At 44.1% G+C, this 24946-nt stretch overlaps 1 protein-coding gene across 2 annotated transcripts in view; it reads right to left on the bottom strand.

The window, feature by feature from the left end:
• Positions 1-38: 38 nt before the first annotated feature.
• LOC113170924 (atrial natriuretic peptide receptor 1-like) overlaps positions 39-24946 on the bottom strand; it is a 52072-nt gene continuing 27164 nt past the window's right edge. The window contains exons 5-18 of one of the 2 annotated variants that reach the window (XM_026373243.1): positions 21084-21219; positions 8002-8096; positions 6738-6873; positions 6489-6573; positions 5921-6038; positions 5555-5629; positions 4939-5016; positions 4337-4441; positions 4185-4256; positions 3895-4057; positions 3529-3684; positions 2017-2185; positions 984-1858; positions 39-127 (exon numbers count right to left, since the gene is read on the bottom strand). In XM_026373243.1, the coding sequence (XP_026229028.1) occupies positions 120-127; positions 984-1858; positions 2017-2185; positions 3529-3684; positions 3895-4057; positions 4185-4256; positions 4337-4441; positions 4939-5016; positions 5555-5629; positions 5921-6038; positions 6489-6573; positions 6738-6873; positions 8002-8096; positions 21084-21219 (2271 nt within the window). In that variant the 3' untranslated portion in view covers positions 39-119. Of the gene's footprint in view, positions 128-824; positions 1859-2016; positions 2186-3528; positions 3685-3894; positions 4058-4184; positions 4257-4336; positions 4442-4938; positions 5017-5554; positions 5630-5920; positions 6039-6488; positions 6574-6737; positions 6874-8001; positions 8097-21083; positions 21220-24946 lie in introns of those variants that run through there. The other variant, XM_026373242.1, reaches the window with a different exon arrangement.

Below are 24946 nucleotides of genomic sequence, written 5' to 3'. Positions count from 1 at the left end.
CACCTCCAGCGGCGTACTCTCTGCAGAAATCGCCGTGAAACCCACTATGTCACTGAAGTAGATGGTGACGGAGTCGAAGGCTTCAGCCTGGACCGTCTCACCACGTTTCAACTGCTCCGCTACTGAACTGAGAGCAGAGGGCGAGAGAGGTTCAGAACCACAGAGAGAGAGAGAGAGAGGTTCAGAACCACAGAGAGAGAGAGAGAGAGGTTCAGAACCACAGAGAGAGAGAGAGAGGTTCAGAACCACAGAGAGAGAGAGAGAGGTTCAGAACCACAGAGAGAGAGAGAGAGAGAGAGAGGTTCAGAACCACAGAGAGAGAGAGAGAGGTTCAGAACCACAGAGAGGGCGAGAGAGGTTCAGAACCACAGAGAGAGAGAGAGAGAGAGAGAGAGGTTCAGAACCACAGAGAGAGAGAGAGAGGTTCAGAACCACAGAGAGAGAGAGAGAGAGAGGTTCAGAACCAGAGAGAGAGAGAGAGAGGTTCAGAACCACAGAGAGAGAGAGAGAGAGGTTCAGAACCACAGAGAGAGAGAGAGAGAGAGAGGTTCAGAACCACAGAGAGAGAGAGAGAGGTTCAGAACCAGAGAGAGAGAGAGAGAGGTTCAGAACCACAGAGAGAGAGAGAGAGGTTCAGAACCAGAGAGAGAGAGAGAGAGGTTCAGAACCACAGAGAGGGCGAGAGAGGTTCAGAACCACAGAGAGAGAGAGAGAGAGGTTCAGAACCACAGAGAGGGAGAGAGAGAGGTTCAGAACCACAGAGAGGGCGAGAGAGGTTCAGAACCACAGAGAGGGCGAGAGAGGTTCAGAACCACAGAGAGAGAGAGAGAGGTTCAGAACCACAGAGAGGGCGAGAGAGGTTCAGAACCTACGTGGTACGTGCAGTATACTGCGGTACTGACAGTGGTAGTATCTGGTACAGCAGTATACTGCGGTACTGACTGTGGTAGTATCTGGTACGTGCAGTATACTGCGGTACTGACTGTGGTAGTATCTGGTACAGCAGTATACTGCGGTACTGACTGTGGTAGTATCTGGTACGTGCAGTACACTGCGGTACTGACAGTGGTAGTATCTGGTACAGCAGTATACTGCGGTACTGACTGTGGTAGTATCTGGTACAGCAGTATACTGCGGTACTGACTGTGGTAGTATCTGGTACGTGCAGTACACTGCGGTACTGACTGTGGTAGTATCTGGTATAGCAGTATACTGCGGTACTGACTGTGGTAGTATCTGGTACAGCAGTATACTGCGGTACTGACTGTGGTAGTATCTGGTACGTGCAGTATACTGCGGTACTGACTGTGGTAGTATCTGGTACAGCAGTATACTGCGGTACTGACTGTGGTAGTATCTGGTACGTGCAGTATACTGCGGTACTGACTGTGGTAGTATCTGGTACGTGCAGTATACTGCGGTACTGACTGTGGTAGTATCTGGTACGTGCAGTACACTGCGGTACTGACTGTGGTAGTATCTGGTATAGCAGTATACTGCGGTACTGACTGTGGTAGTATCTGGTACAGCAGTATACTGCGGTACTGACTGTGGTAGTATCTGGTACAGCAGTATACTGCGGTACTGACTGTGGTAGTATCTGGTACAGCAGTATACTGCGGTACTGACTGTGGTAGTATCTGGTACGTGCAGTATACTGCGGTACTGACTGTGGTAGTATCTGGTACGTGCAGTATACTGCGGTACTGACTGTGGTAGTATCTGGTACAGCAGCGCCTCCGCCTTGCGCTTCTCCTCGTGATAAGCCTGAGTTCGTTCCTCCACCAGCTCCTCCAAGTTGTTGGCGTACTGCTCCATACGGGACAGCAGGTTGTCCAGGATGTTGGTCCTCGACTCCCTGAACACACACACACAGTACATGAGTACACACGAAGTACACCACAAGTGTTTTTGTTGTCGTTTGAAAGGAACGAGGGAGAAGAACTAAAAGAACAAAGGTTCAGTTTCCTCCACTGTACAGAAATATTCTCTCCTCCTCCTCGTGCTGATTCGTACTTGTTCTGTTTGCGCAGCAGCAGTCGGATGTGGTTGAACTCTGGTCTCTCGGTCGGTTCTTCGGCCCAGCAGCGCTGCATCAGCTGACCCAACTCGGGACTGTGACTCTGTGGGTCCATGGTCGGCCTCAGACAGGGCCACTCGCCCAGGATCACCCGGTCTACGATCTCTGCAGGTCAGTAAACAGAAACATGATTCATGTATTGTCTGGTTACTCGAACGTTTGAGGCGCCCAGCCCGTATTAAGAGAACCAATCCCATCAGACTTTTACTGTGGTCACTGGAGGTTGATTCTACTTTAAACCAATGAGAAGTGAAACCCGTCAACACGTCGCTTGTTTGTGGAGACTGAGTGAGTGAAGGTCGTCCACCTGCTTCATCAGCACCGACGTCAACACGTCACCACAAAATACAAAACTAAAGCCACAACTGACTCCTCCTCCTCCTCATCCTCTTCTTCCTCCTCCTCATCCTCTTCTTCCTCCTCCTCCTCCTCCTCCTCCTCCCTTCAGCCTCTCAGTCGCTCTCTTCTGTCCTCGTCCTCCATCAGGGAATAATTGCTGGTTGCACTCGTGTCATGCTTTGTATCTAATTCCGTTCATTCAGTCGTCGTCACGACTCGTTCGTCCTACATCCACCTTTGAACTCTGCTTTGTTACTGCTCCAGCCGTAGCAGCAGCAGTTTCCAATCAGGTAAATAACACATTCAGCAAAAGAAGAGGCTCACAAAACATCAATGACAATAATCTGAACTAATAAATTACATGTTGCAGTTGTTTCTTCTTCAGTGTTTGGATTTAGAAAGAATAATTTTCCTGCTCTAATATTTGATCTTACGTTGACGTCAGAGGCCAGACGAGGACGGATAACGTCCATTCTTCTCCACACAGACTGACGTTACCTCAGATCTCGACCTCAGCTGAGGGTCAGTGGTCGGTGAAATCTAATCTTTTCAGCTTGTGATTTCATTTTTCATTTTCTCTATTTTATTCCTGAAGAGACTGTTTTCTCTCCAACAAAAATGAATGTTGGCTACAAAAGCACTGACATTAAATCCCAGAAACATATCTTGCTGACTTTTGTTTGTCCAGCTCAATTGTTTTCCTTTTCACAAGGCGTATTTATTCTGCCATTCAGCCGACCCACCAGGCTGCTAATTTAGTCGGATGTTGCTTATTATTGTTATTATTGAACTGTACTGTAGTTTGACACATTTCACTAAGTTTCAAGTCTCAACTCGGCGGCAGTGATACCAGGGAAAGTGTCTTTTTAGCAAACAGTGGTGAAAATGCATCTCAGGTTGAGGAGTCCTCTTGTCGAGAAGCAATCAAATAGAAAAAGTAAAAGAAGAGAAAATGATATAAGACTACGCAGCTCAACTCCTGTTCCTGATTATCTGGGTCCATATTTAGTGTCTTTCACTGATTTGTCCACAGCATTCGTTCTCAAAGTGACAGAACTATTCAATCTGTAACAGATGCTTTGATCGCCCCCCTGTACTCTGTGTCCCACCTTTAGGGCTCAGTGGGTCTCCCTCCAGGTAAAAGGCTCCTCGTCGTAGCGCCACCTCCTGGAGGATGATGCCAAAGCTGTAGACGTCTCCTTTCTGAGTTCCCTGAGGAGGAGGACACTCCATCCTGAGCAGCTCTGGAGCCATCCACAGCCTCTCTGCAGGGGAGAGGAGATGCATTATGAATGATTTGTAAGACAGGTTTATTGTTTTCTTATTACATCATCAGCAGAGTAAAACTAACCTGGACTGTACATTAATCTGACTTTAACCAGCACTGTTTGCAGCACCAGGTAGCAAAACATTTCAAGTACTGAAGGTTGACGGTGAATGTCTGTGTTCATTGGTCATGTCAGAGAGACACTCACGAGCGTAGTAGGCATGAGCATCCTTCCCTGTGTCGCTCTCAGATCGAAAGCTGGACAAACCGTAGTCTGTGATCTTCAGGACGAAGCGATTGTCAACGACACAGTTGGACGACTTCAGTTTACCGTGAGAGAAGATGACGCTGTTGTGCAGGAACAACATTCCCTGAAGGCAGACAGAGAAGAACCAAAGGTACTCAGCATGTACAGCAAGGATTCACGTGAATACGATATTGTGCCACTGCAGTTACTGTACACAGTGTGGATGTTAAAGACTAAGTACAGGTATGAACCTTGACGATGTCGTTGATGAGAGAATATTTGAACATCCAGTCCAGAGTGATGCTGTCGTTCTCCAAGATGTCCTGAAGACAAAGGATGTGCTCAATACAAACCAACAAGTTCAAACTAGGCAGCTTTTAGACAGACAGACAGACAGACAGACCTGCAGACTTCCCCTGGGGCAGTACTCTGTGATGATACAGATGTTGGGAGGGTCGATGCAGGCGCCGATGAACCTGGTCAGATGTTCGTTCTGAACATCGCGCATCTGCACAGACAAGCAAAAGATTCGATGTTAGTTTTTGATTCCCGTCTCACAGAGGCTGCACATTACAGAACATTATAGTACATCATAGAACGTTATAGAACATCATAGAACGTTATATCACATCATAGAACGTTATATCACATTATAGTACATTATACGTCATTACAGCCACACTACTGTCACTCTAGCTTTTCGTTTGAACTCTGTTTGAACCCTTTAAGCTGCCGAAACGTGCTCAACACCATGGGTATTACTAACTTGCAGAAGATATAGATCATAAGATATTTAGAGTTTTTTTGTTGCTGTTGATTTTAGGCCCTCATCTAATCTGGGTATACATTTAATCCTCCAGATTAACACAAAGAAAACGAGTCATACTGTGAACATCGTGTACACACAGGTAAAAAGTAAAAAGTACAGTTTACTGTGTCAGTACAGAACCTCTCCAACACGTTTTATTTCACTTTAACTGTTGCTGTGTGACTCATCCGACTCACGTGTTTCAGTTCAAACAGGATCTTCCTGTTCAGCTCGATGCGTTTCCTGTTGGTGTATTTAATGGCCGTGATGTTTCCCTGGAAGAACACGAGGAGACGAGAGAAGAAGAGTCACTGAGCTTCAGCTGTAAAACTGTAAAAACCTGATCAAATGTTTTATCTAGGTGTTTTTAAATTCAATTGGTTCTTATCAAGTTGAATTAGGCGTCATCTGTTTCTAGCTTCACCTTATTTAACACACAGTAAATAACGTTTCTGTTCATTATCTGCATTACTTATTACAGAAGTTTTTTTCTGCTCACATTTGAATGTGTGGTCATGATTAGAATTTGATGCTGTTTGTGCTGATTTTGTCTTTGAGACACTTCCTGCAGCTAACAGGCCGTTTCCTAAACTTCCTGGAAGCTTCCTTAAGTGAAATGTTAAGTGCAAAAACAAACAAGGTTTGTGCATCATTTCCTGTGCGGCAGGAAAGAGCTTTTAGCTTTGAGGAACGGGATGGGGGAGCAGTACTAGACACTGAGCAGAGAACAAACTGCTATTTAGATGGAAATGTCTGTAATTATCGCTGTGGTTCAGACTTCTAAATACAAAAATACACCAATAACACGCTGACCTTATAGTATCCGGTCTTTGCAAAAACCTGCAGGTTTCCATCTCCAGTCATCAGGGAGCCGTAGTTCGAGCCTCTCTGGAGACAGACAGGATCAGAGAGTGTGTGTGTGTGTGTGTGTGTGTGTGTGTGTGTGTGTGTGTGTGTGTGTGTGTGTGTGTGGTGTGTGTGTGGTGTGTGTGTGTGGTGTGTGTGTGGTGTGTGTGTGTGTGTGTGTGTGTGTGAGAGTGTGTGTGTGACACCAACACATTTCAGCCATTTGAGGACAACTACATAGTTACTGTGTGTGTACTGTTTTTTTTACAGTGAGCAAAAGACACAGAATCAAAGTACGACGAGAGAAGAACAGGCTCCTGTGTGAGTGCTGACCAGTGACAGAGTCATCCTGCTGCCGCTGCGCAGCACCTTGTCCAAGTTGCTCATCTGGATGTCTTCCCACGTAATCCTCCAGAGCTGAGCCACCAGCTCCTTCTCCAGCTTCATCCTCCTGCAGCAGAGAGACAGGCGCAGCTTAAAAATCCAACAGGTCTCCTACTAAATATCTTCATAGACACATCCAGGGTTCAGGAATTAGAGACCAGTGTGTCTTTTCTTACACCTTAGACAGTTTGTTTTGGTCTCCCACTGTCGCTGCACTCTTTAGTTAAACCTGTTGTTTTAATTTATTTTACTCCTGGTAACTGAAGCCATGGCATCATACATTTTCACAGTGCATGGAAATGTTGTCTGGACCTACGTGTTGCAGCTGAGAGGGGGATGCTGTCTAGACTCCTCTCAATCCTGGGATAATAACGTTTTTAGAATCTGTTCATTGCTGGCGATTAGAAGCCATTTTCCATTGAAGAACTTCATCTTTGTCCTTGTTACATTACCATAACTTTTCATTGTGTTAAGTGAATTAGTGGTGAATCATGAAATAATACATTTACATTCTCACCTGTATACGAAGACGGTGATGGTGAGAGTCATGATGAAGATGAAGAAGATCACGATGGAGACCATCTGGTGGATGGTGATCGTTTCTGATGGAGAGAAGAGAAACTTTTCTTAACCTCTGATACAACATTAAACTGTCATGTGAGTAGTGACGTCATCGGGCAGGTCAGGGAGGAAACAACACGCTACTGAAGAAGAAGAAACTGAACAACAAATGTTCGGACTGTGTGAACGGGTTCACTCCACTGACTGGCGAGACAGATGGGGTTGTCGTTCTTGAAGCCGCAGACAGGAACATCGGGAGGACGAACTCCACCCAGCCAGTGCAGATCGGTCCCGGGCACGGCGGTCAGCTGCTCCTCGGAGCTGTTGTAGACCAAAACTATCTGCAACAAAATCACCAGAAAACTCAGCGTTAAGGAGCAGAAGTCATTTGTGCTCTCCTGCTGGTTCTGTTGGAACAGTTCAGACTGATCAGACGCTGTGAGGCTGCTGTGTTTACTCTCAGACTCAAACACATAATTCTGTTTTTCTGCTCCTGGAACAAACTGTTTTTTAACAGATAGAGTGAAAAATGTTTGTGAGTTTCCTACAAATCAAGACGACGTGTTAAAGTTTGTTTTCTTTTACCAACACTCAAAAGATTCTGTTCACCAGAGAAAAAGAAAACCAGCTAATTCAGAACAGATAAAATACAACCAGCACTAATTCAAGTCCAATTCTGAGATCTGTGTTGTGGAGTAAACATTTTCTCACGTCATCGGCAGCACTAGGACGCCTTCATGCTGAGTCTAACCTGCACTACATCAGATGGACGGAGGTGTAATGATGGAGTCTGAGGAAACATCCTGACGGAGGATTTTCAGGATTACAGAGAGACGACAGATCCGACCTTCACACCGAGACGCAGAGGACGAACTATTAGTGTGAAGGAGGCCGACGAAGAGAGAAAACGAGGAGGTGTCACCTCTGACATCTTTCCACTGACTTGTTCGTAATTCCATTTTCTTCCTTTTCATTTTAATAACTGGCTTTTTAATACCCTCAGTTTTGCTTGGAGGCTACAGGAACCACCTCCACCAATCAGAGGGTGAAGCATGAAACCCCAGAGGCGAAACATCTTCTAACCGCTGCTGCGTGTGAAGCAAATTACTGAGTGAATACAGTAATAACTCCATTTAACTGATAATGACTCCAGGTTTTATCAGTTTAAAGATTCAGTTCAGAGAGAAAAATAACACCTTAATCGAGAGAGGTACTAGAATGGGATTTAGGGTTTTTAGTTCTATTTGTGCTTTAAATATCAGCTGTGAAGAAGGTTTGTGGATTTGAATCATGTGAATAAACAGGATTAAAAACATCGAACACATTTTAAAGAACTGTGATTCTCTGCATGTTTGCAGATTAAAGCAGAACCTTTCCCACCACATGGCTGCTTCTTTAACCTTTAACCCCCTGCTGTCGCCAGTTGTGTGTGTGTGTGTGTGTGCGTGCGTGCCTGCGTGCGTGTTCACCTGGAAAGCGCTGGTGTTGGTGTCGATCATGTCCCACAGAGCGAAGTCTGTCTCTCTGTCCCCGTTCTCGTCCAGGTGGACCAGTCCTGTGACACCTGAGGTTCGTGAATGAAGATGTTTTTTTTATTCGGTGTGAATCGAGTGACGGTGAAACAGATCGTTCTGAATCAACACCTGATGATCAACATATTATAACTCTGGACTCGTCTTTCTCTTTAACCCCTCGTTTTGTCCACTAACTCCTCCGTTTACTTCATTTCCACAGACAAACATCAGATCCAGCCAATCATCTGCCTCCGTGGGTACTTCATTGTAGATTTTGGTCAAACTTGCTTATGTACACGTGAAGATGGTGTGTTTTTATTAAATTAGACTGAGAATCTGTATTTAAATTAATTATTTAAAGATTTCACAGAACAACACTGCTCAGAGTCTCAGTGACATCCGCCTGTGCGCTGCTGTGAATGCAAATGAAGCAAACATGGAAGTGAAATCAAGTGGCACAGAGTCAGAGACGGAGGGAGATAAAGGAAGAAAGAAAGGATCCAAATGAATCCTGGAGCAGCTTCCATGAAAATAATCAATATTAGCAGATTAACAGAGCAAGAGGCGAGAACACGCACACGAATACAGTGAGGAAATTATCCTGAGCTGCTGTCAGTGATGATCATTAAACCACCGAACTGGCCTGGATAAAAGTGACGGTGTCAAAAGAAAATACGTAGATCATTATATTATTATTACAGTTTCAGTAGAAGCATTGATTTGACTTATGTTACAGATATTTTAGGAGTCATTTACTGGTCTTATACATTTTATTAAATCAACATGTTGAGCTCATCTCCATCACAACCAGGCAGGAAGAAAAAAAACAACAACTAATAAACAGACGATTAAATATTGACGACTAAATGAAATCTCCTGCACAATCAGCTGCTTCTGCTTCTGCTACACTACTTCCTGAGGGAGGCTGGGGGTGTTAGGGAGGGGGCGGACAGCATCTCTCAGATCTGAGGATGGAAACAATGAAAATAGCCGAGAGGTTAATTACAGCCAATTAGCATTTAGCATGTGTGTGTGTACGTTGGGAAAGGAGTTAGGGATAAGTGGCTATTAAGAGCCAAATGACTGGTCTCCATGGCAACAATGCAATTAGGAATCGGGAGAGAGGTTAGGGTCAACGTTAGGCAGCGTAAAGACATCAGATCACAGTGAAACAGCAGCTGAACACAGATCTGTAACACGGTGAAGTCGCAGCAGGACACCATCTGAAATCTGTTGCTGCAGGAGACGTGAATTCAGTCAAAAAAACAAAGGTGCTTCGATGGGTTAGTTAAGGGAATTCTAACTAGTACTGGTTTAGAGAACTATTTTGTGACACAGTGTGACTTGATCCTGGTGTTAACTACATCACTATAACTCTATAAGGTGAATCTTCGCACTGTTTGAGAGTCACAGGAATTGATCAAGACCCAGAATGACTGGAAACAAAAAGCCAAGAAGAAGCTGAGGATTCGTCTTCATCAGTTCACTAACCTGCCCAGGTGCTCTCACACCTTACTCTAAGACTGAATACCACTCATACTCAGGATGAGCTTCCTCAGGACTTCCCCGACTCCCATACAGTAGTTACCTGAACATCACTGAGGCTCCTGTCAGAGGTGGTCAGAGCGGCTCAGTGATTGGGAGCCGCACTTCCTGTGCAGTAAATGATCTCAGCGAGAAAGACGGAACAATCACAGCAGCTGCAGGAGCAGAACAAGTTGTGATGATAATTTGGATTCGGGCGGAGGCAGGATAATAGGGTCTCTAATTGCAGTTCATCAGAGTGGAGTACTCTTCATCACAAAGTGCTGGCGGATCTTTGGCAGCAGCTTCAGGTATAAAACTGAGTCAAGTCACAATTTGTTTTTCAAACCCTTCAATTCCAAAGTGTCAATGAGCACGTGGTCGAAAGAACGGAACATCTGATCAACAGGAGAGAAGGAAAGAGACAAATGAAAGAGGCGATGAGGTGTGGATTCACTCAGATAACATGCTGCTCACTTGGTTTCTGTGCAGCAGCACTCGGTTGTGACTCGGTCTTCAGTGGATTTCTCCTTTTTTACTGGACGTTCTATTCAAGCAGCTAATGTTACCAAACTTCTCTCACATGAAACAAACTGCACCAGTTGTCGCTGTTAATGCATCAGCTGACATTAGTGTGTTTTCTGTCTGTATGGCAGCTGAGCGCCTCTGACGTCAGCTGGACCTCAGTATCATCCCCCTTCCTCCTCCTCAGCTTCAAAAACAAAGCGATCTCACAGCCTGTAGATTCTCTCCACTTAAACCCGGCCATATGATGCTTTAATCGACCGATGATGTCGTTTTTCCCATGAGGACCGAGGACGGCGCTGAACCTGCAGCACAGGACAGATCAGTAATATTCCCAATCCATCAAACATGGTGAGAAGTGGCTGTCCATTAGTTAATGGGGGGGAGGAGAGACAGAGGAAGCAGTAATCTGATCTCTCTTCTCTCTCCTATTCATGGTTTCACAGTCCGTCTCCCTCCTTCCTCCCATGTCCAATTTGTCAGGACTTGTATCTCTGATGAAATCACATTACTCTCTCTCCCATCCTCCCTTTCTTTCCATCTCATTCACGCCTTTTGTTTCTCTCTTTCTCACGAACTTGCATTCTTTCTCCCTATATATCATGTTTTTCAAGGCCTGTCACCAATCAGAAAACTAACACTGACAGAAACACGACTTCCCTTAAAAAGATCAGCGAGTGAGACGATGTTCATTTTAAACTGACATAAGAAAAAAGTGTCTCTGTTCCATCACAGCGCCTTCAAACAGAAGATGAAGAACATTCATTTTGTTGAAGTTCGGAATAAATGATTTAGACTTTCAGTTATTCAAATGTCTGCAAACGTCTGTCAACGTCATCACACAGATACAATATTAACCAACCACAGCCAGAGTATTAAGTCCCTGTAATCTGACCTTAAGCAAACACACAGACCAACGAGACACTGACTGCAGCTTCACAGAGGATGGAGACATGATTTCCAAACCTAAATCTAAAACTAATTGACAGATCGCTCAGTGTTTTAATCCTAGTCTCATTTCACCAGACAAACCATACGTGTTCCAGCACAGAGCATGATGGAAGCACGCTGCCGTGTAGGTCTGTGTGTGTACTGTACACGGAAGTCGTCCTGTCGGCAGTTTCATTCATGTAAGCGGACGTTGTGCAGGACGTGCAGTCAACAGCGTCATCACAGTGGATCCTGTGCTGCTTCTGTGGAGGTATGCATGTTGGTACATGGGACATTTCCAGTGGTGCACCTGACAAATGAAACTCGATTTACACACAGGAGGGAAAAGGACATGAATCATTCCTATAGAATCATGATAATATTGGATTAATGCCATTATCATCAAGCTAACAAACCACCATTCTATTATATTATTTCCTAAATATGGGAGATTTTTATGTTAGAAATAAGAAGGATTAGTTTGTAATTGCATCATGTGGTCTGGAGTCATCAGTACACAGACAGTATGATTAGATTTTACTGGACAGTCTGGTAGAACGTGGAATACAAATCATATCTTCTTTAATTTCATCAGCTAAAAGTGAATCAAACGTAAAAAGTCTGCACAGTTGGACAGTTGTTCGTTTCTCGGAGAACCTGTTGATTCCTGCTGGGAATAAACTTCCAACAGAACAGAAACAGTTCTGTCTATTGGACTCTGGAAACGGTTGCCCAGCAACCAGCCTCACCAGGTTTATCCTGAGCATGTCTTCTAAATCAAAGATTAGAACAAGCTGAGAAATCTGGGGTCGGGCTCCGTTACAGCCGGTAAACAGGTTCATCCAACAACAACACAGAGCGACAGGACACGTCACCACAGCAGGTCGTGTTATCTGCAGCCGCCAGAAGGAGACAGAAAATACAGCAAACAAATGAGAGTGTGGCCTCTCTGGTCTGTGTTGCTGTGTCCCCCCCCCAGGTGTCATGCATTTCTGCAGAGAGAATGATTCTTTCATTTGAGGGAAAACAACAGAATGGTTTTTGAAGTGGGAGCAGCACTCGGGCAGCGACTGGAATGGGTTTGAAATGTGTTTTCTCTGTGATGGAGAACTGGCAGCCGTCCTCTCCCACTGCAGCACGAGGTTTACATTTCACACACCGTCCTCTAAAGAAGCCGTCTGAATGACATCTGATCCTGTCTGATAAAGAACTAAAGGCCTGTGCTGCCCATAGAGGAGCGCTGTCATTTCCTGTCAGGTGAATGAGGGTCCACTTCTGTAGCAGATAGGAAGTCAGGGTGCTTCAGCGTGACGTCAGGACTTTGTGTGACGTTAAACCCGACATTTGTTAGACGCTTAATGTGTCTCATGTATTATATAACAGAGCAGGAACATTACACCCAGTAGCTCTGGTCGTTGGTTTGCTTTTGTCCTGATTATGTGTAGTGTAGTGTGGGAGTGATGATGTAAGTATTTGCTGTAGTTGACCTAATATTTAACAGAAGTATTTCTCACTTAGAGACATGAGAGTTATTTACGAGCCCACTGTCCTAACAGTAGTGTCCGTTTCACTTCTGACAGAAACGTCATCTCGGTTGGTTTGGATTGAATTAAATGAAGCCTGACATGAAACTAACAGTGATGGAGGTGTGATCCGGCTGATCTCTGCAGCAGCTTCTAAAGAAAACCTCCTGATGACACGTCGTAATAAAGCACACCTGCTGCCGAGGCAGAGAAGCAGCTAATGTGAAGGGGGAGAAGTGATTTCTGAATCTAAAAACGTCTTCGTGATGAATAATGAAAACATCTGCATGTGTTCGTCTCACACAGGACAATCACATCTGATTGCTTCTCCGACACGTCTGGATCATTTAGCAGGAAGAGAAAGCTGCTGCATTCACACGATCTGCTGTCAGTCTCCAGGATCAAAACTGAGCAATGAGCGAGTTCCCGAGAATCCAGGTGACCATGACATACAGAAGATCCTGATTCAAAACTGCACGATGCCGTGTGGTTTGTGTGATGTGGAGAGATGCTGCTGCAGCCTCATGTTCTCTAAGCACAAAAGAGACGAACCTGTCAGAAATCACCGACTGCTGTTCGTTCATTCAGTGAACTGTTGGAGCTGCTGTGGTACAGTACGTGAGAGCAGGCTTTAAAGAGATCAGCAGAGCTCAGTAAAGACACCGTTGGACTATTGATTTAAAGGAATCGATTGGTCATGATACTAATTCATATGGTCAGGTCAGAACAGCTCAGAAAACATCAGCAGGTCATAAAATCTACAAACTGAAGACATGAGAATAAATAACACTGTTCTTCTTGTTTCATCACTCATTTTTTTACCCCTTCACTCTTTTCAGAGATGAGATGCAGAGATGAACTCTGCAGCAGGACAACGTGAACTCAACCGTCCAGAGAATCCCTGAAGGAAACTCTTCACAGCTGCAACTGGAGAGGAACAGGACACGTGATGGAAGGTTGTATAAAAATTAACCAAGGTTACTTACTACAGTTCATTTATTGAGCATCTGACTGCAAACATGTGAAAAGAGCTGTAATAAAAATAAAACATTAACTACAGTGTACAAGTCAGTAGGACTATATCAAACGTAAATGATCAGACTATATAGATTTTATTTGACATCAGACGACAAACCATAAATCTGATCTATCTGAAGAACGGCTTTAAGAGCACAGTCTGAACAGGAAGGGTTCAAAGACACGTGCACGGCCTGTCTTCATTCTGAAATCTGGATATTTTGAAGTCCATTCAACCATAAGGCCACAGGAAGAGGCTAATGTTACCATGGTTCCGTGAAGTCTAAAATATCTGAATTGATCTACTGTACGTTTTTGTCCCGACAGTTTCAAGCTTTAGAATCATCATTCAACCTGTTGAATGACACGTCTCATTGTAATTATCAGCTCAGACCAGAGAGAGAGACAGACGTGACGCTAACGGGCGGGGTAAAAGCCACGAAGTGACGGACGTCCACAGCAGTGAAAGGACAAACAGGCGCACGAGCAGAGATAGGAGACAGACAGAGGAACAGAGGGCAGCGGGTGGAGGTGAAACAAGGACGAGAGCTGCAGCTCTGAAAGGCGCGAGGAGACGGGAGGATCTGGTTTCACACGATTAGATTTCCAGGCTATTTTTGGGGGTCTCCTCCGGGCCGCCCTACAGGGCCTTCTGACAATGAGACGAGGAGACGAGAGAGATCAGATCTCTGTCAATAACAAGAAGAGAGTCTGACAGCAGGATGCTGCTGTGACTGAGTGACAGACAGAAGATGGAAAAACCCCGACAGGGCTGGAACAGAGCTGATCGAGGTCCAACTTTACTTTTACTCCACTCCCACTGGAGTACTGTACGTTTTACTAAATAACTGTACATTGTTATTACACAGCTTCAGTTCCTTTACAGAACTGATAGAAGCTGATTTCTTATTATGGACGGAGCTGCTGGGAAAAGTTCATAATGTCCTTTAAATCAAAGGATTCATCTGTGAAGAGTTAATTTACCATTTAGGCTTTGGGTATTTCCTGGGTTCAATCTTTGCCTTTCAAACTGTAAATTGAACCACCACGTTTCTGTATTTAGAAGATTTTTTTCCAGGAAATTCATGTAACATGTTTAGAAATCGTGGATGCTTGAAGCGAAGACATCGGCACCGTGCTCTCTGGGGAAGGTGAACAAATTTAATAGAACTCAAATTCATTTCTAAGATGTGGTGTCATGAACCACAGTGAAGAACAATCTAAAAATCACAGGCTGATGTTTATTAAAGCTGCATGAAGCAATTTATTCAACAAATTGAAATATTTCCCTGCAGCTCCAGCTTATTGTCGTCGTTTTAAGCTGAGGTCACAGAGCACGGCGACAGCAGAGGCGCTAATGGAGGAAGGATGGGTGGAAAAACAGAGTTGAGAGGCAGGTTTGAAGAGGGAGGAAAGAAATGAAGAGCAAGACAAATAAACTGAGTGAACAGCAGCTGACCATGAAGTCACCTCCAGCTACACGCAAAAGCTCTTAAACTAGATGTAGTAGAAAACGGAAACACGGATGACATTATCGGCTTTTTCTTCTTTTCTTTTTCAGCCGTGTTTTGTGTGTTTAGCACTGCATTCACATGTTCTAATGTATTAGACTAGAAAAGCAACAGGCAGGCAACATTTTAAAGGAGAAAAGTGAAGCTTTTTATTAACTGTAAAAGAAATATCAGGTTTTATTGTTATTATTATTACTACAGGTAGAAAACTGTGAAAGGCTGTGGCGACAATAAGCAGCTTAAAGGATCCACAGGATGTAGCTCAAAGTCCAGCAACATGTGGACGATCCATCGAGGCACGTGCATAAAATAAGACTGAAGTAGTAAAGGTCATCGGGTCACCTCACGTTAATCACTTACTGTAAATATGTATTTAACGTACCTGCACAACTGCAGCTGACCCATCCACACACACACACACACACACGCACGATAACAACCCCACATACGTCACTCACACTGTTTAAATCACAGAAACAGTGAAACGGGGGGTTTCCATTAGAAACTTTTACCGTGACACAGCTGAGATAGATTCAGTCTGAGATGTGTGTCACATTCAAAGGCTAGGTAAACACCATCATCATCATCCATCATCTATTGTCCTGGAAGAGTCAACTTCCTCTGACTAACTACCGTCCTCCTTCAGTCACCACTCACACTGGTGACCTTCAAAATAAAAGAACCTCAACCCTCAAACAGCACAATGTCAACAGAGAGATCCAGAAACAGCTTGAGAGAGTGATGGACAGTTTGTGTCTTAGGTGTAAACAGGTAAATGGAAAACAGAGAGAGAGGAGACAGTATCTGTGTGTGTGTGTTTTGGAGAAGTTACAGCTGACGTTGGTGGAGTTTCCTGTCATTCATCAAATGGATCGACAGAAACCTCCCTTCACTCGCTCAGTAACAACTGCAATCACTCTGTCAACACTCGCACCCACAACCCGTCAGTGCAGCACAGCATAAAACAGCAGATGGTCTCATACTAAAACACTGAAGAACACCACGAGTGTCTGTCCTCTCATCAACTATAGGAGCCGTCACTTTAAACTGTGTTTTCACCTGAATCTCATGTCAGGAAATTTGGCTGTAGTTCATTCAGCTGGTGCAAAATCCACAAACCACACGAAGTTGAAATAAAAGTGATCTGAAGGAGGAACTTCTGCTCTCCAACAGAGCCATGTGCCTCCCACCTGCGTCGTATTAATAGACTGCTGAACACGAGAAGCATCAGGACGAAGTGGAAACGATTCCTGTGACGTCTCCTCCTGCAGAGGGTGGAAACGTGCTTTCAGGGCAGAGAGCCGAGCTGATCTCTGATCTCTGCTGTCGGCACAAACGAGCCCAGGAGGCCGAACGCTGCCATTTTCTCTCCCTCTCCGTTTCCTCTCCAGGATCCTGAGGAGGGGAAACATCTGCTGTGCCCCCAGAAACCAAAAGAACCAACACAACCCATGTTGTGTTTCCAGTCGTAGTGACGTCAGCAGTCAGATGCATCGTGGTGGAGCTGTGGAGAGTCAGCATGAACTGTTCCTACAAACATGAAGGTCGAGCTCACACAGAGGAAGAGTTGAATCCAAAAAGACCAAATCAAATTTGTTCCTCCAGCAGAAAAGTGAGGAGCAGATGGTGAACGATGTTTGAGCAACGACAGTAACAGACCAGGAACCAGGAAAACCAGCAAACGGACACGAGCAGTAAAGGGAACAAATAGAACCTACCAGTTCAGTACGATCAGGTTTATTCACCACTTCACACATCTGAAGACGGATATTCAGCTACCATTTACATATCATTAATGCAAAAATACATTTAGGTCTATTTCACCCAGTCAGTGGGAGAATGAAACACTATCGAGTCCATTCCAGAGACCAACACACACCAATAGTTCTAAGACACTCAACACTTGACAGAGATTTAGAATTTATAATATAACATGCAGGACTTCACGGCTCACTAACTACTGTACCTGCCGTCACAGTCGGACAGTAGAAATGTGTGAAACCAATCTACCATGCATGTAATTTGCTTCAGCTTGGACACTGTATTGCAGAAAAACTATATTTGCGCCATGCGTCAGTTCACCTGCTGTGAAGAAAGATCGGCTGCTTTCAAACGGAACAAGGACTGTGGGTTTTCTTTTGTCCCCCAAACACAGACGCATCGGTCTGAAAACACCACATCTCCTTTGTGTTTTAAGTAGATGTGTGTATTTTAAAAAGCGTGTGTGTGTGTGTGTGTGTGCAGCTAATATATGGATGGAGGTGGTAACAGAAACTGTGTGGTTTTAATTAGAGAATCCTGAACAGTGTGTACAAGCAGGAGTGAACGCTTCCCTCCACCCACAGCTCAGACGGAGAGAGAAACATCTACAAATACTAAAATCTAGTTTTGCTGTGTGTAAATTAGTTTTAAAGTATAAATCCAAATGTTTCAGTTCTGTCGTATCATATGAAAGTGCTGTGTAAATTCAAGTCAGTAAACCTGCAGAGAGGTTCAATGAGTTGCATCATTTCCTGGATCCTACATCAGATGTGAGACATCAGGACGGGGGACAGATGGACGGGGCTGAGACCGACTCAAAGCTCCAGGGTCGGGTCGGTTTCACTGAAACTGTCCAAAGGAGCCTTTCAATTTAAAATACAAACACAATCATGTCTGGATGAGGCCACAGAGCAGGTTTAGTTCCAGTTGTGCACTGGCAGAACATTCTGCGTCAGCTGGACTCGATTCATTCTGGGTCTGTTTGTGTTTCACATTTCCACATTTGAACCGGGACGTGCAGAGACGGAACCGACTATTTTTAATATGAACTCTTATCACTCCTTCACACCTCCTCTTCTAATCGCTCCCTTTTATTGTTGAGAGACTGAATGAGTCATTTTTGTTCCATTACACATCAGAACAGACCACCTCTGTTTACTTTTAGTAGAGATCATCTGGTTTGTGTTTCCTGAATCAAACAGTGATGGATGATGTTTTAATCCAGCTCTGCTTTTCCTCTGGAGGTCAGAGGGCACGACCACAAACATAAGCTGATACTTTCTGAGGTAAAACAAAAATGCACGAATCTCTGCAGAACTCTTTATTTTAACGAGACTCAGACCATTGAGCACGGAGCGAGGCACGACGGCAGGCTTGACAAATGATTCAGAGAGATTTTTAAGACCTGACTGCAGAAAAGAAATAAAAATCAGCCCAGGAGAAAACAAACTAAAATGAAAAGATGACGCAACAAAGAGACTAAATGAAGTTTGTGTATCTGTTTTTTAACGTACTTTACATTTTTATATGTGCTGTTGGTGCACAGTAGCAAGAAAACGTGTATGAACCATGTGACCTGCTTATCTAATCACAATTATGAACAAACACTATGTGCTCAAGCAAATAACTGTTGTGGTGGAAAAAGTAAGTGAACACTTCAATAAATTAAGAAATTAAAAACAGTTTGAACCTTCAAGAGGAATTCTGAACCACTGTCTGTTTTTTTTTTTTAGGTAAAAGTACAAAGGAGAATTTCACATGAACAACTTTATTGCATTTGCAATTCAAACAACAGCCTAGAGAAGAAATGCCTACATTACTGTGATTTGTGGGTCCAACACAGACACATCTGGAACAGGACAAACTGCCTGACAGAACATATCAGAGCTACTACAGGGTTTTGTCTCCAAAGACACCTCAACAAGGAGCTAGGAGGAACCGGGAATCGAACCACTGACCCTGGGGTTCGTGGACGACTGCTCTAGCCCTATTTCCAGTTTAAAGTCACATAGTTCATTTAAAATACACAAAACTCCCACAAAGAGGTCTAAAACAAACCAAGACCAACAAACCAGACTCACTAAATGAATTCTACTTGTGTTGCTGTTTCAATCCGGGCCTTTCTGCGTGTGTGCTCGGGACATCCTACTACAGACTATCTGGAGGTCTTTTGACATCGTCTGTGCAGCACTTCACCATCCAAACCCTCAGAGTTTGTCTCGAACAGCAAATGAGGTTTGATTTCCTGCCGAGTCGATATCGGAGCAGAACATACTGCACATTCTTGAAAGGTTGCAGAGAAACCTGGCATCAGCCGAGGTTGCAGCTTTAAGATAAGAGGTCTGAAGAGGGAAACGGCACAAAGAGCCCAACAGAAGCCAAACAGCAGGAGAGAGTCGGGCCCGAGGTTCAAGGTCCAGATTTAGCAGAGAATCCAGAACCTCGGGTTACAGTAAAGTTGGACGTACAGTGGGTCGGTCCAAGCCGTGGACCGACCCACTGTACGTCCAACTTTAATCTATCGTTCCCATTTTGATTCTCTGGTTCCAGTGTTATCAAGATGTTTAAAGACGTCACTCTCTGGGAAACAGACAGAATTCACTTCTCTCTAATGCTGTGCAGAGTAAATGATTCCTCACTTGACATCATATCATAAGATGCATGTGATCAATTACAGCTCAGTGCTCAGCAGACGTTTAACGTTTCCCTAAAGTTCCCTCACATCACAGAGTGAATCAGGAAAATATCAAGATTAACGGACACGAGGAGGCCGAGTGGGGCGGCCGCTGCTCCTGAGACACACACCGAACCTCAGATTGCTCCGAGTGGTCCGGCCTTCACCCTGCACAGTAGCTTATCGTCATCAGTTCGTGCAAATGGGAGCAAAGAGGAAAAGAAAGCGCTTTGGACAAGATCATTCTGTAAATGCAGTAATTTACACACATTTTACCGCCTGCCTTCTCAAAATGTGCTCAACAGTGAACAGTTTTCACCTCCACATGGTTCTCTCTGCATTTCTACATCCACAAAGTTCCTGATGTGAAAGTGTCTTCAGGAAGATAGAAGACGATTAGTAAAGACTGAAGCCATAAGCAGAGGAACCCCCGTCCTTCACCTATTTAAAAAGAATCGCACAGAGAAAGCTCTTGATTTTTTCTCCGATTTAAAAATAGCGTCTCTCCCACAGGAGCTCATCACCTCATGATAATAACCTTGACAGCACATGGCAGCGAGTTTGACCTCAGCGTCAGCAGTCACTTCACATGAGTGGGTGTCCCGATTCTCAGGTGGGAACGATTCACTGTGGAGCAAAGCACTTCACAGCTTTGTGTGTGTGTGTGTGTGTGTGTGTGTGTGTGTGTGTGTGTGTGTGTGTGTGTGTGTGTGTGTGTGTGTGTGTGTGTGTGTGTGTGTGCACTAATTTAAGGCCGAGTGGAAATAAAACTAAATGACACCTGTCCCTCTCCCTCTCTCTCTCAGTGTGCTCAGGTGAAGCGAGGGGTTCAACTCCAACCAAACCACCAATGTTACAGCTGCTGATTAACCACAGATCACGGACAGAACCAACAACAAACCCTGATTCACAAATAGCACATAGCATTTATTAAAATGAGTCCAGCACCACATCAGACACATTCTCCAGCACATGCACTGAATTTTCTGCTTTAATAAAACTTAATAAACGACTTTCTAACAAACTCTTTAAAAACCATCCTGCCAGCGTTGACCTTTGAGCGAACCGTACGCTGTCGACAGTGAAATGGACAAAGATAATACAGAACCTGTGTCTAATTTTAGACTTCAGTCTAAACTCACACATGAAATGGTTCCTGCTCTTGAAAACTAAGGGTTAAATTAATGTGCTTGCTCTTATTAGAAGGTAGAGCTCAGTACTTTACTGTTAAACTTGTTAGAATTAGTTATAGTGATACTGAACATAGCCTGTAACAGCCTCAAACCACCATGTTCTTCATAAATACTGTCGTATTAATAAGATGACGTGGTTAAAACAACATTCTCCTTTTCTTTAACTGCTTCTGTTCATGTTACCAGTTTCCTCCTGCTCTCAACACGGCCGCTCAACCAGTTACTTTCAATAGTAAAGAAGTAACAGAGAATTTAAATTCACGATGCGAAGCCTGTTCCTCAGCCTTATGATGAGCACTACTGCAGAACAACCAGCTCTTCTGTGATATCTCTGAGCACAAACAGACGTGAAGCTGCATAAAAACGTTGATGCACTGACCGTGGAAGGTTCGATTCCACATCCTCTTGGTGACGTCTTTGCCTGGAGGCCGAGTGCCGGACGTCGACATGGTCTCGTTCAGAGCGTGAGTGTAGAGCATCAGACCGTCGTAGAAGCCTCCGGCTATAATGTTCATCTGAGAGAAAGCAAACAACAAATTATCAGTGGATCAGATTCACTTCACTTCATCACGTTTCTATACAACATCAGCTTAGAGTCCTTGTGAACCTTTAAAGGTCGGCAGCACACAGCAGATTCGTTTGAGCAGCTCACACAAGTGGAGGGTTTAAATAAATAGAAGAAACTCAACAACCCAAAGTAACCACACTTATTTCTGCGGCTACTTCAGGCTCCACTCTTTTGCTTTTAGATTATCCTCCAGATGTTGAACCTGTGGGGACAGAGCATCAGTGAGATCCAACAGCGATGCCAGGAGATGAGATCTGGCTCACGGCGTGCAGCGTTTCAGTTCATTCAGGTTTTGGATGGAGCCGAGATCACAGCTCTGTGGAGACAAGTCAACTTGTTCCACACCCGAGAGCTGGCGTTGTGCACGGAGACCCACAAAGTCGCTGACACGATGTTGGAGGAACCTCCCCTCTGCAGTAATCATTTAAAAAAAAAAAAAGGCATGTGAACAGAGAGTGCACACGAACGGTCTTATTTGGAGAAAACAGTGTGAACTTTGCTGCATTTACATTTAGTCACTTCATGAATCTTGGGAAAAAAGTCAGATAAAGTACTGAGAATGAATCCATGAAGCACTGTGGTGATTTGACTGTTATTGGAGCCGACTCTGATGCACATGTAGACCAGAAAAGACAGGAGTAAGGCAGATACAGACAGAGCTTCACCTATCAGATTCTGATTTAAGAAAAGAACAGGGCTGGAACAAGACAGAGGGGAATTCGTAGTAAAACGTCTTTTAGATGGGAAGAGGTTAAAATCCCAAAGCAGAAGAGGATCTGAGTGAACTATTGTCCTCTTGCTGCAGCTACTGTACAAAATAGATTTTTGTTTCAGTGTCTCACTCAGTTTATATTGATCTAAACCCGTCGAGATGCTGAATATGCAGAAGCATCTCACAGAAACCAGAGTTGAAGGGATGAAACAACAGTTCTACCAAAGTTTGCAGCTGATTGCAACACAAATCTCAACTTTCCCTGCAGTTCAGACCTGAACTTGTGACCTGTGCAGCATGATGAGCCTTTAACTGTAATAACTCCCTGATGATGCCGGCTGAACACGGTGCTTCAGCAGTCATCATTTGCTGCCCTGCAGCTCGATGCTCTGGTTAATGGTCAAAAAATAAAAGGCTAAAAATTGCAGAGCTCATGCTCCTTATGTCACCGCTCATCTGATCCCATTTAATGAGCGTGCTCCAGTGTGGCGGCTGAGATCAGCTGCAGACACCAAAACACCAGAAAACAGAAAACAACCAGAAGATTTTAGACATTTTTCCAAAAAGTTGAAATAAACAAATGTTAGAAAACGGGCAGCGTGTGATGATGTGATGATGGTCACACGTCTGCACAGTCAAAGGTCATGTGTAGTTTTCTGAAGTCGGAACAAACAGATGGTTTATCACACGTGTCATTGCTGCGTTTGCTGCCGTCTGCGTTTCCTAATGTCGCTTGTTTCCTTTGATGTATCCTGTTTCTCCACAAGCATCATCTTATTATATCACGTCTGTGTGTGTGTTAACAACATTAGTGTCCCTCAGCTGCCTGTCTGCTTCTGATTAACTGGCTTCACTGAGCTGCCAGACACCCTGCACGCTGATTTCTCAAACGACAGCTGAGAACAGTGTACTTTTGAATTTAGAGGGCTGCAAATTAAAACACAGACTGAGGCCTCGATATTTAACACAAAGTGAAAAGAGTCTTAAAGAAATAAAACCACCATGACACCTGGGTCGGTGAAGATCTAGAAGACCTGTTTGAATTAATGTGACAGTCGCCATGAAAAGCTCAACATTCAGCACGTCGAACCCAGATGATCCACTGGAGAAACAGGAAGCAGAACTGCTGTTGGAGACGCAGCAGGTTTTAAACAGGGCGGATAATTAATGGTTTAGCTGCGTGATATTTGAAGACCTCAGATTCTGATTCAGTCTGTGGACATCCTGCACCTCCACAGGCATCAGAAGCATCAAACCTATTGTATCATGATGTCTCTCCACCTAGCAGGTGATACGAGACGACATCACTTTGGTCTAAGGAAAGCACCAAGTCTAACTTGGTTTAGACCATCGGGGTCGGGAAAGACTGACGTTCTAGACACACGACCAACGTCCAAGTTCGTCCATTTACACAGCTGGAACCCGAGGAACCCGAGGAACCGAGTTCAACAGTTCCTTGATTGATTAAATGGTGACGAGGAGCCGACATTCACACCGAGAGGCCCGCAGAGGACATCAGGAGGGACGAGGACGAGACGATCACCGACACAGATCCTGGAACTAAAATCACTGGTGGTTTAAACGTTGCATCAACAGATGTAGACGCTTCAGTAAAACTCATTTTACACATCTCAGAAATGGAAAAGTTGTTTTTTTCTTCATCAACTGGCAAAGTACCGTTTCCACTGCAAACTGTTTAGATGCTAAGTCAGGCCCCAGTGATTGTGGATTCTGTGACTGGTTTGAGCACAAAATGGGACAGCTATGGTTTAGTTCCTGACTAGCAGTATAGGCGCTGATGGTCTCCACCAATAATTACATTTGTTCAGTTTGTTGAGATGTGAGTTCTGTAAGTTTAGTCTTTTCTGGTTTGTCTCTGGTTTAAAGATCATTTTTGGTGCGACGTGTCTCCACATATTAAGCTACACTGCTGTGAGTGACTGTAATATAATTCCTCTGTGTGGATGTAATGCTGCTGATAATTTGTACACGCAGGAAAGTACTTCCCCAAAATGTGGATGCAGTAATAAATGTACTACTGATCGTTGTCTTTGAGGATTCAGCACCGACACGTCGTTTCATTAATACTAAAACTGCTGAATCATATTATTACTACTCTTTGTTTTAGTCTACTGTTAATCAGTAGCAGTGCAGTCCAATACGGGCCCCTAATGCCAGCAGCCGAGGGCCTCATTAAAGACGAGCATTGAAACCTGTTTGGATAAATGAACTGATTAAAACAGCTCAGAAATATTAAACGCGTGGCTCAGAGTAATAGAAGTAATAGAAGTAATAGAAGTATTTATACTCGGGATTCAAATGGCAGAATTTCTGAAAAAGGTCACACAAAGGTCTGTGTGAGCTCCACATCAGGGTTTAGTGTTTTCAGATTCTGGTTGGTTGTTTCAAGATTTGACTTCTAAACTGTCAATAACATGTTTCACACACTCACACCTTCGAAATATGTCCCCCCCCCCCACACACACACACACACACACACACACACACACGGCTGAAGACATGGTGTTATTATCAACGCAGCCTTACAGTACATTTGATTTCCCAAACTCTCAGAGGAAACGTGCTTCCTGCTCACAGTAACAGAAAAATACAAAGTTTGGTCCAAACTAACATATCTTTAATTTCCATTAATGAAATTAAAATTCTTTTCAATCTTTTCAATTTAACTTGAGATTCATACTTCATACAAATCAGGTAAAGTCTCTTCTTCTAACCTTTCTTGAAAACTAAAAGTGGAGCATGTAGTCATCATGCAGGTGCTCCTCAATAAAAACATCTCATTATGTCTTGAAAAATCCCAAGATGCACATTAAAAGTCTAAAGGACCCCAAAGCAAAATAAGACGTCTCACGTGTGTGTGTGTATGTGTGTGTGTGTGTGTGTGTGTGTGTGTGTGTGTGTGTGTGTGTGTGTGTGTGTGTGTGTGTGTGGAGCTGCTATT

Source organism: Anabas testudineus, chromosome 16 (assembly GCF_900324465.2).
Source record: "Anabas testudineus chromosome 16, fAnaTes1.2, whole genome shotgun sequence".
NCBI lineage: Eukaryota > Metazoa > Chordata > Actinopteri > Anabantiformes > Anabantidae > Anabas > Anabas testudineus.
Note: the sequence above shows the minus strand (reverse complement) of the source record. Positions and strands in the feature narration are given on the sequence as shown.